General features: G+C 35.9%; 2 protein-coding genes and 1 pseudogene across 2 annotated transcripts; 1 reads left to right on the top strand and 2 right to left on the bottom strand.

Moving 5' to 3' along the window:
- Window positions 1–1993: 1993 nt before the first annotated feature.
- On the bottom strand, window positions 1994–3481 carry LOC143603096 (inositol-tetrakisphosphate 1-kinase 1 pseudogene; annotated as a pseudogene).
- Window positions 3482–6201: 2720 nt separating this feature from the next.
- LOC143603087 (zinc finger CCCH domain-containing protein 56-like) lies at window positions 6202–8939 on the top strand. Its single transcript, XM_077080000.1, has 2 exons — window positions 6202–7547; window positions 8348–8939. Exons 1-2 carry the CDS (start codon window positions 6980–6982, stop codon window positions 8608–8610), a joined length of 831 nt encoding a protein of 276 aa, XP_076936115.1. The 5' UTR covers window positions 6202–6979; the 3' UTR covers window positions 8611–8939.
- Window positions 8940–10291: 1352 nt separating this feature from the next.
- LOC143604736 (RING-H2 finger protein ATL52-like) lies at window positions 10292–11017 on the bottom strand. The gene has a single exon (XM_077081131.1). The coding sequence runs from the start codon at window positions 11015–11017 to the stop codon at window positions 10292–10294; it is 726 nt and encodes a 241-aa protein (XP_076937246.1).
- Between the last annotated feature and the right edge of the window lie 2403 nt (window positions 11018–13420).

Genomic DNA, 13420 nt, shown 5'->3' with positions numbered 1-13420 from the left:
CAACACCAAAAATCAATCCATCCCTTCCATCCAACATCCATCCCTTCCATCCATGTGATCAACTCACCAGAAAAATTGCCGAAAAACATAAACTCCGGCCACCGTCAATGGCTACACCACCACGAAACCACCTCCTCCTCCAACATCCATCCCTCCATAAACGGTCATTTTTTGATTTGTGTGTCATTCCTGTGCGTTTTGTATACAACGCACCAACAAAAAAAATTTAACATAACGCAAGGGGGTCGGCGTTTTCACCCACAACTCAGGCCACAACGTGACCAGTAAACATGGTCTTAGTGTGTTGACAATTGACATTGCTGTGTATATTGTTGACTATATCCGTTTAATCAATTGTTTTTTATTTTTGAAATTAAATAATGTGAATAATAAAATGTTGTTACTCCAACCGTCCCATTTTAAATGTCATTGAATCCAAAACACACAAATTAAGAAATTTTTAATCACTTTATTTTATGAGCTGTAAAATGACAATAATGTTCTTTAAGTTATGCTCACTTGTTTTGTAAAATGATACATCTAGTAAGGGACTAAGGGCACAATTGGAAATTGAATCTATATGTATAGAAATAATACTTAAATTAGAACAACCAAAAATGAAAAAATGGACATTTAAAATGGGACGGAGAAAGTATTTGAATAATTAATTATTTTTAGGTAGTGATTGTATTAGACTAACTAATTTTGGTAATTATGCTATGGAAAATTTTTTACAACAAATGACAAATGTAAAAGAGTTATCACGCTTGGTTTAAATAGTATTTAGCAGGAGTAGCATGGAAGTAAATTTTGTTACTCTGAAAGTTAATGGGTAAGGATTGAAAATTTTTGTGTCTTTGAAAAGTTAATGTGGTTAACAATAATTAGGGTGCTAATCAAATTCACGCAAGCAATGGTGCTGCCAAACACCATTACAACCGAATGAAAGTAGTGCTAGCCATCCTCGTCATTTCACTAGCGCCCAAATGACCATCATTCTATTTTCTGACTGTTTTTTATTGGTCCAACGATCACTAGCAACTGGATTAATAATTTGATTAACTAACCCCTTCACTTCTGCTCAATTTCATGAACAAGTGTCACTGAATTTTCATGCATCATCTACCAATATTCATACATCACTACCAACAATTTCAAAAATGTGTGACCCATTTCTTCAAAAATCACCATCACCTGATATCGACTAGAAAGTTGTTTCATATTTGTTATTTTGCCACTTTATAGACTAGTTTGTTTATGTTTTGCCTGTGATTGTTGATCTTGATCTAATTAATGGGCTGCAAGGTACAATGTTTGAGCAGGTGAAGGACTAACTTATACTAGATGGAAATCATATTTGTTTATGCTTAACGAAGTCACGGTAGTAAGATTTGAGAAGGTGAAGGATGAACATATACTAGATGGAAATCATATCGAGCTTGTCTCAAATGTCCAATAATCGAGTTAGGCTATAGACACTCTCGAATGTTTGTATATTTATTATGTGAGTCATAACTTGGGTATCTGACATTTTAATTTGTAATTTTAAATGGAATGTTTTATATAATTTTGAAATTTCGATAAATGCTTAAATTTTAAAAATACAAAGAAGATTTAAAACAGAAAATGGCTTAAACGAAAAATATAAAAAAAAATATTGGGCGCACAACGATTGCATAAATGGCCTGCAATATACCATGGCAAGTTTGTAAGAGACAAGGGGTCGAAAAACGTCGCAATAATGCGGTCATAAACAGTCCGATCGCAAACCCATCTATCAAGTCCAACACTAACACAATCAATGGCTAACAATTAACAACCATACTCATAGCATAACAAAGCATACTGCAACATATGCATGTAAACAGAAAAAACATAACAGGCTATGTGTACTGTCTGTCTCATTGTCTCCAACCTGATCTGTCTGAGTATTCACATGACAACTATGCTGTCAGATTACAAAGACAATCACAAACCAATACCTAACATAAGCCCATCAGTTACAAACAACAGAAATGAATTGAACAAACACACTACAGTATGGGGCAAAATAACAATCTATCATCATTCAAAATGCAACAAAATTCATTGATCAAAAGCTGTCTAACCGAAACCATGGAATATAATATGCCCTATATAAAAAACTTATACCTTCCTACAGACTTTAGGAGAAACCGAAAATCACCTGTCTCCAAAGTAATTCGCCATCAGGGGCGAAAGCGAAAGTAAAGAGCCCTATTCAAAACCCTTTGTACCAACAGCAATGACTCCCTTCGACCAACGATCAAGAATCTGCTTTCGTTTAAGCAAACCTGACCGCGATATTCCATCCCCACACGCGCTATCAGACCCTCCTTTCGGGTTCGCCTTTCTTCTAACCAGATGAAACATCATGACACACTGTATCCTCACCAAATCCACCATTATTATTATTATTACTGTTATTATTACTACTATCCACCAATTTCATCATTTCTTTTTCACAGTTAAACAATCTAGCCTCTTTCTTGTTCAACACATCCCAAAAGAAATCCGTCAACACCGACTCATAACCCGGCATCTTCGCATACCCCGGGAAATAGTTAATATCAATAACCAAGTACCTATTCCCAACCTTAACATCCCTAATCATATCAAAATTAAAAAGATGCAGCTTCATCGCCTTCCGCAGCCCACTCGCGATATTAATCACCAAACTCATCGGCGGCATAACAACATCCTCCAATTCCAAATCCAACATCTTATAATACCTATCATCACTCCTCTCATCCGACGTCACATTCGACACCTGCGAAAACGACAACGAACCACTCAAACCCCTCAACTTCTCCTCACTAATATCGGGCAACGACTTCCGCTTCACACATTTCACATACTTCCCAACCACATACACCTTGAAAATCACTCCACCATGGTTCACAAACTCCTGCACCACCGTCGGGCTTTTAAGCGTTTCGAACCCCTCGGTATCGAAAACCAATAACATCTTATGCGATTTCGCACTCCCGTCCGCCACCAACGGCTTCGCAATCACCGGAAACTTCAAATTCATATTCAAATTCACACCGTTTTCTTTCAATTTCTCCGGTTCGTACACCGCAACCTGCTTCGGAATCCCAAACGACGCCGTTTCACCGTCTTTTAAATCCTCAATGACTTCAATTTCTTCAACAACATCCAGCATTGAAATCCGATTGTGTAAGCGTTCAATTTGATCGGGTAAATCAATAACAACGGCGTTAGGGTTAGAAACGGAGTACTGACGGAGCTGTTGGCGCCACTCCTGACCGTGTAACTTGTGCAGCACGCAATCGAAGGGGCCTTGATCCAGTAAGGGCTTATCAGTATCGATTTGAACGAGATCGATACCGCGTTGGTTGGCTAAATTGACCAACGAGTCCTGAATAAAACTCTTTTGTTTCTTCAGTAACAGTGCATAGCCTACACTGAATCGCTTCGTCGTCATTTAACCTTTGATTTCACTAATGCAAATACTCATAAGTCATAACAACAACAGAGGTTTTGGTTTTGAAGTTAACGGAGTGAGTGTGTGTATTTATAGGGGTTTGAGAAGGTGGGTTGATTTTGGTGGATGGGGTTAAACTATGGTTAAGAGGTTGGGGAGTCCACGTGGCATATTCTTTTGGAAAATATACGGATTCCGCCGCACTAGTGAGTGTCAGGGTTTAATAAAAAATAATAAAATAATAGTTTTTGCTAAAAGTGGGAATGTGTTATGGTGGCCGTTGGTGAGTATGCTTGGTGAATGACGGGATGTGGATTGTGACACGTTGTCTTGGTTGTTTGAAGGTGTTGCTCACTTAATACAAGATTATCGTTTAGAAAGGGTATATCGGTCTTTTTCTTTGTTAGTGAGAAAAAATATTATTATTTTATAAGTTTCATACGACTTATGTGACGATTTCTTCTTATCAAATGACATGTATATTGTATAACACGTAAAAAAGATGGGAGCAAACACGTCAAAGAGATATGGTAACAAACATGTCATAAGAACTTCAGCCATGTGTCCCATCAATGTGTCAGACATGTGCGTAGGACGAAACTGAGGCCATATTTGATTCTTATGGACAAAGGATGCATGCTTTATGTGGATGAGTGGAAGGTTAGGAGCAGCTGACAACAAAAGTCACTTTGGAAAATCCGATTCAACCTTTTCATGGAATTAATTTGATTAGGAAGCAAGGTCAAAGTATTGGCTTTAAAGACGAGTTAATATGAAGTTGAAATGAGACGTAAAATAATTTAGCTGTAGTTAGAATGATCATTGACATAATAAAAATGGAATAGAGAATATAGAGAGTGGAATTCAAGTAACTAAATGTGCATATGGTTGTATAAAAAAATAACAAAAAGTTACAGTTTGTTAGTTTCAAATATTAAACGTGTTACGTATAAATTAACAATCGTAGATTTTAAAAATGATAGTCAAAACTCAAAAGTGTAACACGATACCATTATGATTTAGGTAAATTAGTCATTTTTTTAATCAAAATTAATGTATGTTTTATTCAAGGGTGTAGCCAAGCCCAAGCTTCACTCGGCTCATGAGTCGTTGGTTTAAGCTCGACTCATTTATTATGTATCGGTTATTTTATATACGTTTTTAAACATCTTAAAAAAAACTTTTTAGATCTCACACTCGGCTCGAGACCATGTAGTTCAAAAGAGTTGGAGCTTAAAAATACACTAGACTCGTTACGATTTCTTATACAAGGATCGAGCTTCGGACTAGGTAGCAAAACTTTTAATGGAGGGTCGGTCTCGGCAATAACACTTTGCTTGCTTCGAGCTTCTTATCACTCCTATCTCTAGTAGTTATGTTTGTTTTACAATGGACTCAGATAAAACAGCAATATGCAGGTCGAGCAAACCGCCGGCGGCGAAGATGACGGAAGGCCGCCGCCGTGGTGGCTGTCTGCGGCAGACGGCAAAGATGTTTGGAGTATGAGTTAATGTCAACAAAGTTTAAAGTTTACTGGACTGAAACTGAGGTATATTATATTATTATGATCTCTTCTTCTAATTTATCATACACTGTCTACTACTGCTGATAATAATAATAATAATTGATTTGTTTATTATTATTTCTGTTAGATCGATCCTCCTAGTAAAAACTGCTAATATTTCTAATTTTAGGGTTAATACTCTGTAAACTGTCAATATGATTCAGAATTGTATTTAAATGTAAACACATCAGTGATTATTTACAGTTACCAGATTAACTGAATCAGTTATAACTAACTGCTGACTGCTAACATCTTATCTAACTGTTTTACCAAACTCATTAGATGATAATAACTGTTTTTTTGGATGATATTCCTATTTAATATATGCCTTTAGTTCTTTGAAGTGTGGTTATTTTACACGCGTCTGCTGTTTTTATCAGTATCTGCTATGGATTTTGTAACGGGCTGTATTGTTTCTTTATTGCAGTAACGTTTTTGTGTCGGGATTAAACTTTATAACTAAAGATACTACTGGCTCTCCATCTATTTACATATTTCTGAATCCACAGTCCCTTGAAAGGGTTTGGTTCTAGACTTTTGTAGAATCTTTAGGCATTGTTATGACGAGCCTTGTGAGATAGGAAGGAGTGTATGCTTTCTTGTTTAGGGGTTCAGATATGGTGTTATAAAGCTTTAACATAAAAAAATTAGTTAATGATGAACTGTCAAATATGTTACCAGTAACAATGTCAAGTCTTCCTGAATTCAACTGGTATTAGTCTTTAGTTAACATGTAATCTGCAATCCTCTGGTTCAGTGGTTCTTAATTACGACATTTGCACTTTCTCACTCTTTTCATGTAAAATGGCAACATGCTGATAAACTCCTTGATACGGTCATAGTTAATAAAGACTCTAGACGCACTCGAGGTGCATAGACTTTGCCTAGGGCCTAGGTGCAAAGCGCAAAAAAGTGGGTGCCTAAGAAAAAATAAAACCACACTAAAATAATAAACAAAAGCTATTATATTACATTTAGTATCTACTAATTAGTACCAAAAGCTCTAAAAGAGTCGAGATTCAAATGTAATTCCAAAACTTGAATAACAAAATGTTCAAAGAAAAGTACCAAAAGTTCAAATGCCAAAATGCTCAAAACATGAAAACAAAAAGTTCAAAAACTAATAAATAGTAACAGTTCAGATGATCATTGTTCTTAATCCATCATCACTATCAATAGAGGCATAGTCAACCTCAAGCGGCGAGGGCCTTGAAACTAGAAGCGCATATGTTGGGCCACACCTGGAAAATGGGCCTAGGCGCTAAAGCGAGGGCTTTTCCTAACTATGGATTCAGGCGATATATGTTCCAAATTTTAACTTTTGGGTCTAATTTGAGATTTTGTGTTAGTTTTACTTTTACCACAAACATTCTATATTAGCTGTTTTCTTTGTTAATTTCTTTTTTCTCGCTGTCTTTACTACTATAGTTCTTTAATCTAGCTGTAAAACATTAAAATCATTAGATTACAACTATTTTCATCTCTTTTTCCTGTGTGATATTATAATAAATGCTCTTCGTTCTTTAAAGTGAATTATGCTATCTGGATCTTTTCCAGTTACAACGATATTATTATTTTTAGTATATCTTTTCTTGGGGGTGTATCTACAATCAAATGTTAGTGATACTATAAATTTTCATTTTCTCGATTTGCATCACACATTGTACATTTATCTGTACCCGTCTTAATTCTACATTATAGCGCAAGTAATACTTGAATGTTTGGATTTTGTTTTTGCATTAATCCAAATGATTAATCAAATATATAAGCCTAAATCCTATCTTTTAACCGATCTGAGACCTTTTTATTATGGTGAGAAACAAATCAATTCTACGCCGTCATTTTTGGAGCTGTACCACCTATATATATCCGTGTTTTCTAGGGTTTTACCTACTTCTTTAGCGTAAAACTTTAAAAAAGACCTCTCGAGGGTTTCCGCCGCCACCAAAATGAGCAATCATCAAAATGGTGGTAGTATGGTTCACATCTTCGGGGGAGATAAAGCTAATAACCAGGATTATTATAGGAAGGGATCTGGTGCTGCTACTCCTAATCCAGCCTACGGTGGGTACGAGGCTTTGGTAAGTGAACCATCTCAAATTCTGAAATCTGGGTCCTCTAGCTTTGTGATGGTAGATGATGGTACATTTGATAGACCATCCAAAGTCCCACACTGCAAGCTATTCAACTCTGCAGCGGGCTGTCCTTATGGGGATAACTGCATTTATATTCATGACGAGAGAGTCACAACCCGAGAAAGTTTGGCAGTAGTTCTGGTTCCTGGATCTCCTGGTGTGTATTCGTGGGGAGCAGCAACTGGTGCGGCAGCACCATTGGCGCTAGCAACGCCGCCACACCCACTAGCGGATGGAACAGCAATGCAGCCGCTGGTAGTACAAACAGTGTCTAGTGGGACTGTGAGGCCGTTGTCTTATAAAACGAAGATTTGTAGAAAGTGGCAACTAAATGGTTTTTGCAATTATGGAAGCAAGTGCCATTTTGCTCATGGGGAAGCAGGTATAAACTAATAATCTTTAATTGACTCGATTATTTCCCAATAATACTTGTCTACCGTGAATAGTTTAAATTTCTATCTTGAGTTCTTGATTAAGATTTAGATACTATGATTGTTAATTTGTTTGCAAACTGCAGTTATTCTTAATGCTCTTGTAACTGGGAATTCAACTAATCGACTTAGATACTCCCTTGCTCAAAGTCAATGCATATCAATGTTAACAACGAATCTAGGAAATAGAAGTGTGACATTTAAAGTCTAATAAATTCATATAAATAATGACACAATTAAATCTGAATAGCTTTTATATGATCATGAATTGGTTGCTCTCACAGTTAGACGTCCTTCTATGGGCGCCCCTGGGGGCTGCCTTGGGGCGCAGAGGGCGCGAAACACTGCCGGGAGGGGGCGCGGAAGGTGGGGGCTTCACATGATGGCCGCCAATGGGCTCCATCTCTCACACACACATACATATATATATGTATATAACTATATATATATATGTGTGTATATATATATATATATATATATATAAAATAGGGGCACCAATGTGCTTTAAACCACAGCGGGGCATTATTGGTTGGGGCTTCGATGCCCCCGGTGCTTACGTGGCGCTGACGTGGCATTGTGGAGGGGCTTCGATGCCCCCCACCATAGAGGATAGTCTTGTCATACTTTTGAGTTTTTGACCATGCAATGTCTAGCAAATTATCATTTTAGCTTATGCAAGTTTGACAAATGATACAGAACATTTCATTAGTTCATATTTGGTTATGTTGAAACCAGTGCTTCTTTTTGGCAGATCTGCGAATATCTGGCGGTATAGAACCGAGTGAGAGCGAGGCTAACCTTAACAACCAACGGGCCGTGATTCCGAGCCTCCCAGCAGCATACAAGCCACTCTTAGCTTCTGCTGTCACAGCAGCAGCTCCTGCTAATGCAGGTCGGTCCAGACAGGTGACAAGTGCAGTGCAGGGACCTATCCCGAGCAGGAACGCATGGAAGGTTCCTAAAAAGATTAACGGGATTTATGGTGACTGGATTGATGGTCATGATATTGACTAGCCCTTTTACCTTGCAGTAGTTTGTTATGGCTTATCTTATTTCAGTTCTTTGCCTTTGTTGACTTTTTATGGTTAAAAGTTTGACTTGATTCAAATTGGATGTTAAACTTGATTTTAAGTTTGGGATTTAGAGGATTTTTATTATTTTTATTTTTGGTTAAATGCACCTGAATTCTAGAAAGACCTCATCAAATCGGTTGAATCCATTACCAAATTAATGGTACAGATGAAGTCAGATTTGTGTGTGGAGGCTGGTGTTGAAAACTGTTGCTGGCTGATCACAGTTAGTAGTTTTTAGACATGTTTTAGTAACAAGGGGGTAGTTTTATGAATGTTTAACTAACTTAACTAAGTTGATTAAGTGGGTTAACCAGTTAGCTCAGGATAGCAAATTTTGTACTTATGAATTGAAAACACTAGGTATGTTTTGATTGGGATTTACACTTCAAATAGTAAGCCATCAATGATTGATATTGAAGTCAATTTGGTCCAAACACATGCCAATCTCCAGATCCTATTGCGAAAGCGGCTAACTCACCTTGAATCTTGCAATTGTGTCACTTCTCGATACGCCATCGGTCTGAAGGTATGTACAAGTACTTTATGTAAAGATAGCTTTAAATGGTACAACCCTTTGTTGCATAGTTTTTTAGCTTTAGTTTTGACCTGTTTTAGCCTTCGCTAAAAGCGTACTATTGTGCCCTGAACTTATTTAACCCGTCAAACAATTCGTTCATTTCACCACCTACAATAAGTGTGTTTTATTGTTGACTCCTTTGTAACATAAATGCATGATATACAAGTATTTCTAGCCAGCCGCGTTTATAGTGAAGGTATAAGAAGAATGCTGGCTAAATTTAGCAGATGAGAATATGAGATAGCAACTAGCAACCAGCAAATGCAGTCCACCAGATTCTTGGACTTATTGAAGAGGAAGCCACTGATTCCAAATAATAAAAGTGGCTGCATGCCTGCATGTTTATTTACCAAATTACCACTTAAGAGAGGGGCTAAAAATGCCTAAAATGCTAGAATGCCATCACCATCCTCTTGTTTTTAATTCACCCTTTAAAATGATCCTAGTACATTTTGAGCATGTCACACATCTCATTTTGAGCATTTAGAGTGAATGCTATGTTACTACCTAAATATACAAAATTCAACATTATAGTATAATACTTATTGCATGAACTACTTGAAACAATAGGTATAGAGTATTTAACCAACCAGTCACCCTTGACTTTTGGTGATAAAATTCATTCACTTTTTCCACTTAGATAAAATTCATTAGTTAAATGAGCCGAGCTCGAGCGTTGTCAGGTGCGGCCACGGATGGGATTGTTTAAACCCCTAGGCACGAAGAACTATGTGAACTGTGAAGATACAACTGCCATAAATTTTATCCATTGCATAGCTATTGTTGGGTTACATGAATGATAAGATGTAGACAAACTCTACCTCTATCCTAGAAGAAAGAAAGATTGCTTACAAATAAACCTCGGCTCCAAAGAAATATTTGCGAAATACTTAAAAAAAAACAATACAAACATGTATTTCCAAACTACCTATTTAAAAAAAAATAAATCAATATCTACAACTTGAATATGATCTTGTCACACCAAAATGGCTCACATGAACAAAGTTTAATGTTTCCCTCCAAAGCATTCCTCGACTATTCGAAATCACCCCAAGTTTGTCGAGTCATTTCTTGTGTTCGATTCAGCCGTCATCACTGGCAGCTGCAACGGTGGTGGTGAGACAGGCTGTGATGATTTAACATCACAACACACATTCGCTCTACATAGCGGGCAATTCAAGTGCGTTTTAAGCCAAGTATCAATACAATAAACATGAAACACATGACTACACTTTGGCAAAATCTTAATACTCTCATCTTCTTGAAACTCCCCTAAACAAACCGAACAATCCGTGCATGTAAACAAACCATCTTCTTTCTTGTACTTACAAACCGTTATCGACTTAATAATCTCTTCATCCAAACCTTTACCCATAACAAGCCACGGCACATAATTCAAATGATCATTGTCTTGATCATGAACATCCACTCTTGCTTCCAGTCCTTCGGGTTCATGAGTTTCAAGATCATAACTAACCTCTCTTGTTAACATCATAGATGATGACTGATTGTTTCTTGAACAACATATATAGATCATAAAGTAGTAAGCCATCACTAGGAAAATACTTCCTATGAGAGTAATGATCACTACCACCACGGGTGAGAGGGTGGTGGTACCGCCTATATCACCGATTACTAGTGGCGGTGGAGGCGGAGGAGGGAGGATGATGTATTTACACCATTTTGGGCAGTATATGGTGCATATGTTCTGAGAGCAATTCTTAGGAAAAATATTTGGAATCCATGTTTTTGGATCCTTTAAATATCCCATAACTCCAAAACCTTAATTTCAGCAAAAACAGAAGATCTTGGTTGGAAAAGAAAATTGAACTAGGGAGCTTTGTTCTCTTGATCATTTGTTTCTAGCATTTGTTAATTCTTCACCTTTAATTTTTTTTTGGTTTGGTAGGAAGTTATGCAAGTAATCAATGTTCTTTATTATTTGTAGAAGGGTAGTAGTAGTTGGAAGGCCCCAATTTTTTTTAATAATTGTGACAAATAGTTTTATAGAAATAAACAATTTATTGAATAAAATTTACAGTGAAATTTATAAATTGATCAGGCTAACTTGTCAACTAACAAGAACTTTTAGAAAAAGTAAATGAAGAAAATTTTTATCATATAATTTATGTTGATAACAAAATTTAAATTATACTCTGATAGAACTAAATATAAGAATGTATATATAATTTAAATTTGACAATTCACTTTATTTTAGCTTTCGTTTGAAATTTTTTTTAATGAACTTGACCAACCAGTTTTCCAGGGTCAAAACTACAATCAATTGAATTGTATTAAATTTGGGACTGAAGTAGCTTTCATGGACCCATGAATTAAGTGGATTGCAAGTCTGAACAATTCAAACTTGTAGAATTAAACAAAGTTATTAAAAACAAAAAAAGAATGATCACAGATCACTCGGTTAGCTAGGTTTCTTAAACCTTTTATAAAAAGAACAATTTATTTTTCAGGAAAATCATATTATATAAACATATAGGTGCAACAAATATATTAATAGTAGTAGTTGGAAGGTACCGAATTCTTTAAGTTATATTCGTAGACATATATATTAAGTTATATTGTGTTTGTTACTTTCCGGACAAACCCCAAGTCCGAATCCATTATTCGGACCCACATTGGGAACCATCATCTAGACCAATGTTGTTCCACAAGAACACAACCTTATGTCTCTATTACACAACCTCTTGTCCAGTTCACCAACTATGGTCCACATCCTACTATCTTACAATTTTACCATCTTATTCAGTAAAAACATGTTAGAACCTTCGTGTTATCTCTCTACAAGCATATGATCTTGCATAGGACTTTGGTCTTGAACGTAGGATCATAAGATCTTGATCCAATTTGATATGGGTTGACTTCAATTAGTTCAAAATGTGTTGAACTTTCATATGATTTTTTACAGACATAAAATCCTCATCTTGACCATAGAATCGTAAGATTTCGATATTATCCAATTTCGCATCACGTGAATTAATGAACTAAAAACTTATACATGGGCTAACTTTGTTAAACTAAGAAGACATATAGACTAACCAGCTAAAGTAACCCAACAATTATACTCTAATAGTGTAACCATTAATATTTAAATATTTGATGAGGTAGAATAACGTACAATAATAACATAGTATTGCACCATCTTTTTTAAACTTCGAATTTTAAGTTCAACGAGACCGTAAAAGCTAGGAAAGTCTCTAATTTACATGCTTGATTATTTTCAAATTCTCACTAAGTCACTAGTATTGCGCATGTGTTTATAACATAGTGTTTACCATAGGCTTTCATTGGTTTTTTTCACCAACTAAATTATCCTCACTCCACCATGAGTTCATCAAATCGAATTTTGAGTTCCTTGGTTATTAAATTTTATCAAATAAAGAAAATCCTAATTGCAAGTTTGAAACATCCGATATATAAATTACTTAAAATAGATCATTAACATCGAGTTTTGTGATCAATACATTAAACATGTTATTGGATGTTAATTAAACTATAAATGTATTGGTCTTGTTATAAAATAAAATAATTAAATTTGGCTACGTTTCAAGATGATGAAGAGTTTGAATGATACGAATTGACTAAGATATATAAATAAACAGACCTTAGTGATTAAACACAGTATAAATCTTCATCATCGTTATTCGTTACAAACCAAGATCCAATGGATTAACGTAAAATAAATGGGCTGGATTGACAACTGAGCTTATTCAATTGAGAGTTTGGGCTAACTAATTGTGCTAAAAGTAAAGGCTAACAAAAGGAAAAGTGATTAAAAGTATTGAAAAAATACAGGCTGATTATTTCTTGTAATTACCATGATTACGATTGGGTTATATCTATTGTTTATTAACGAGTTTGTACTATAATAGAGCCCCTGTGATACATGGGTGATTACTAAGATAAATAAAAAAGTTAAATTTAATAATATACATAGATTAGTAAGAATGGTGTGTATTTTAAAAGAAATCAAAATGGAATGTGGTGAATTTATAGTTCTATATAGGGATGATCAAATAAACCGGTTCCTGGAACCGAACCGGTGGACCCGAACCGGAACCGAACCGGTTCCTACCCGTTTTTTGTAGGAACCGGACCCTATCTGATTCAACCCGATGATCCGTGACCGGTTCTTGCATTTCTGAGTGGGGGCGGG

This window comes from Bidens hawaiensis, unplaced genomic scaffold (genome assembly GCF_021521415.1).
Source record: "Bidens hawaiensis isolate Kalapana, Puna unplaced genomic scaffold, B.hawaiensis_p1.1 tig00001961_1, whole genome shotgun sequence".
Taxonomy (NCBI): domain Eukaryota; kingdom Viridiplantae; phylum Streptophyta; class Magnoliopsida; order Asterales; family Asteraceae; genus Bidens; species Bidens hawaiensis.
Note: the sequence above shows the minus strand (reverse complement) of the source record. Positions and strands in the feature narration are given on the sequence as shown.

Coding starts and splice junctions, on each gene's coding strand:
- LOC143603087 (XM_077080000.1), top strand. CDS start 6,980: ATGAGCAATCATCAAAATGGTGGTAGTATGGTTCACATCTTCGGGGGA. Junction 7,548..8,347: donor TTTTGCTCATGGGGAAGCAG/GTATAAACTAAT, acceptor TCTTTTTGGCAG/ATCTGCGAATATCTGGCGGT.
- LOC143604736 (XM_077081131.1), bottom strand. CDS start 11,017: ATGGGATATTTAAAGGATCCAAAAACATGGATTCCAAATATTTTTCCT.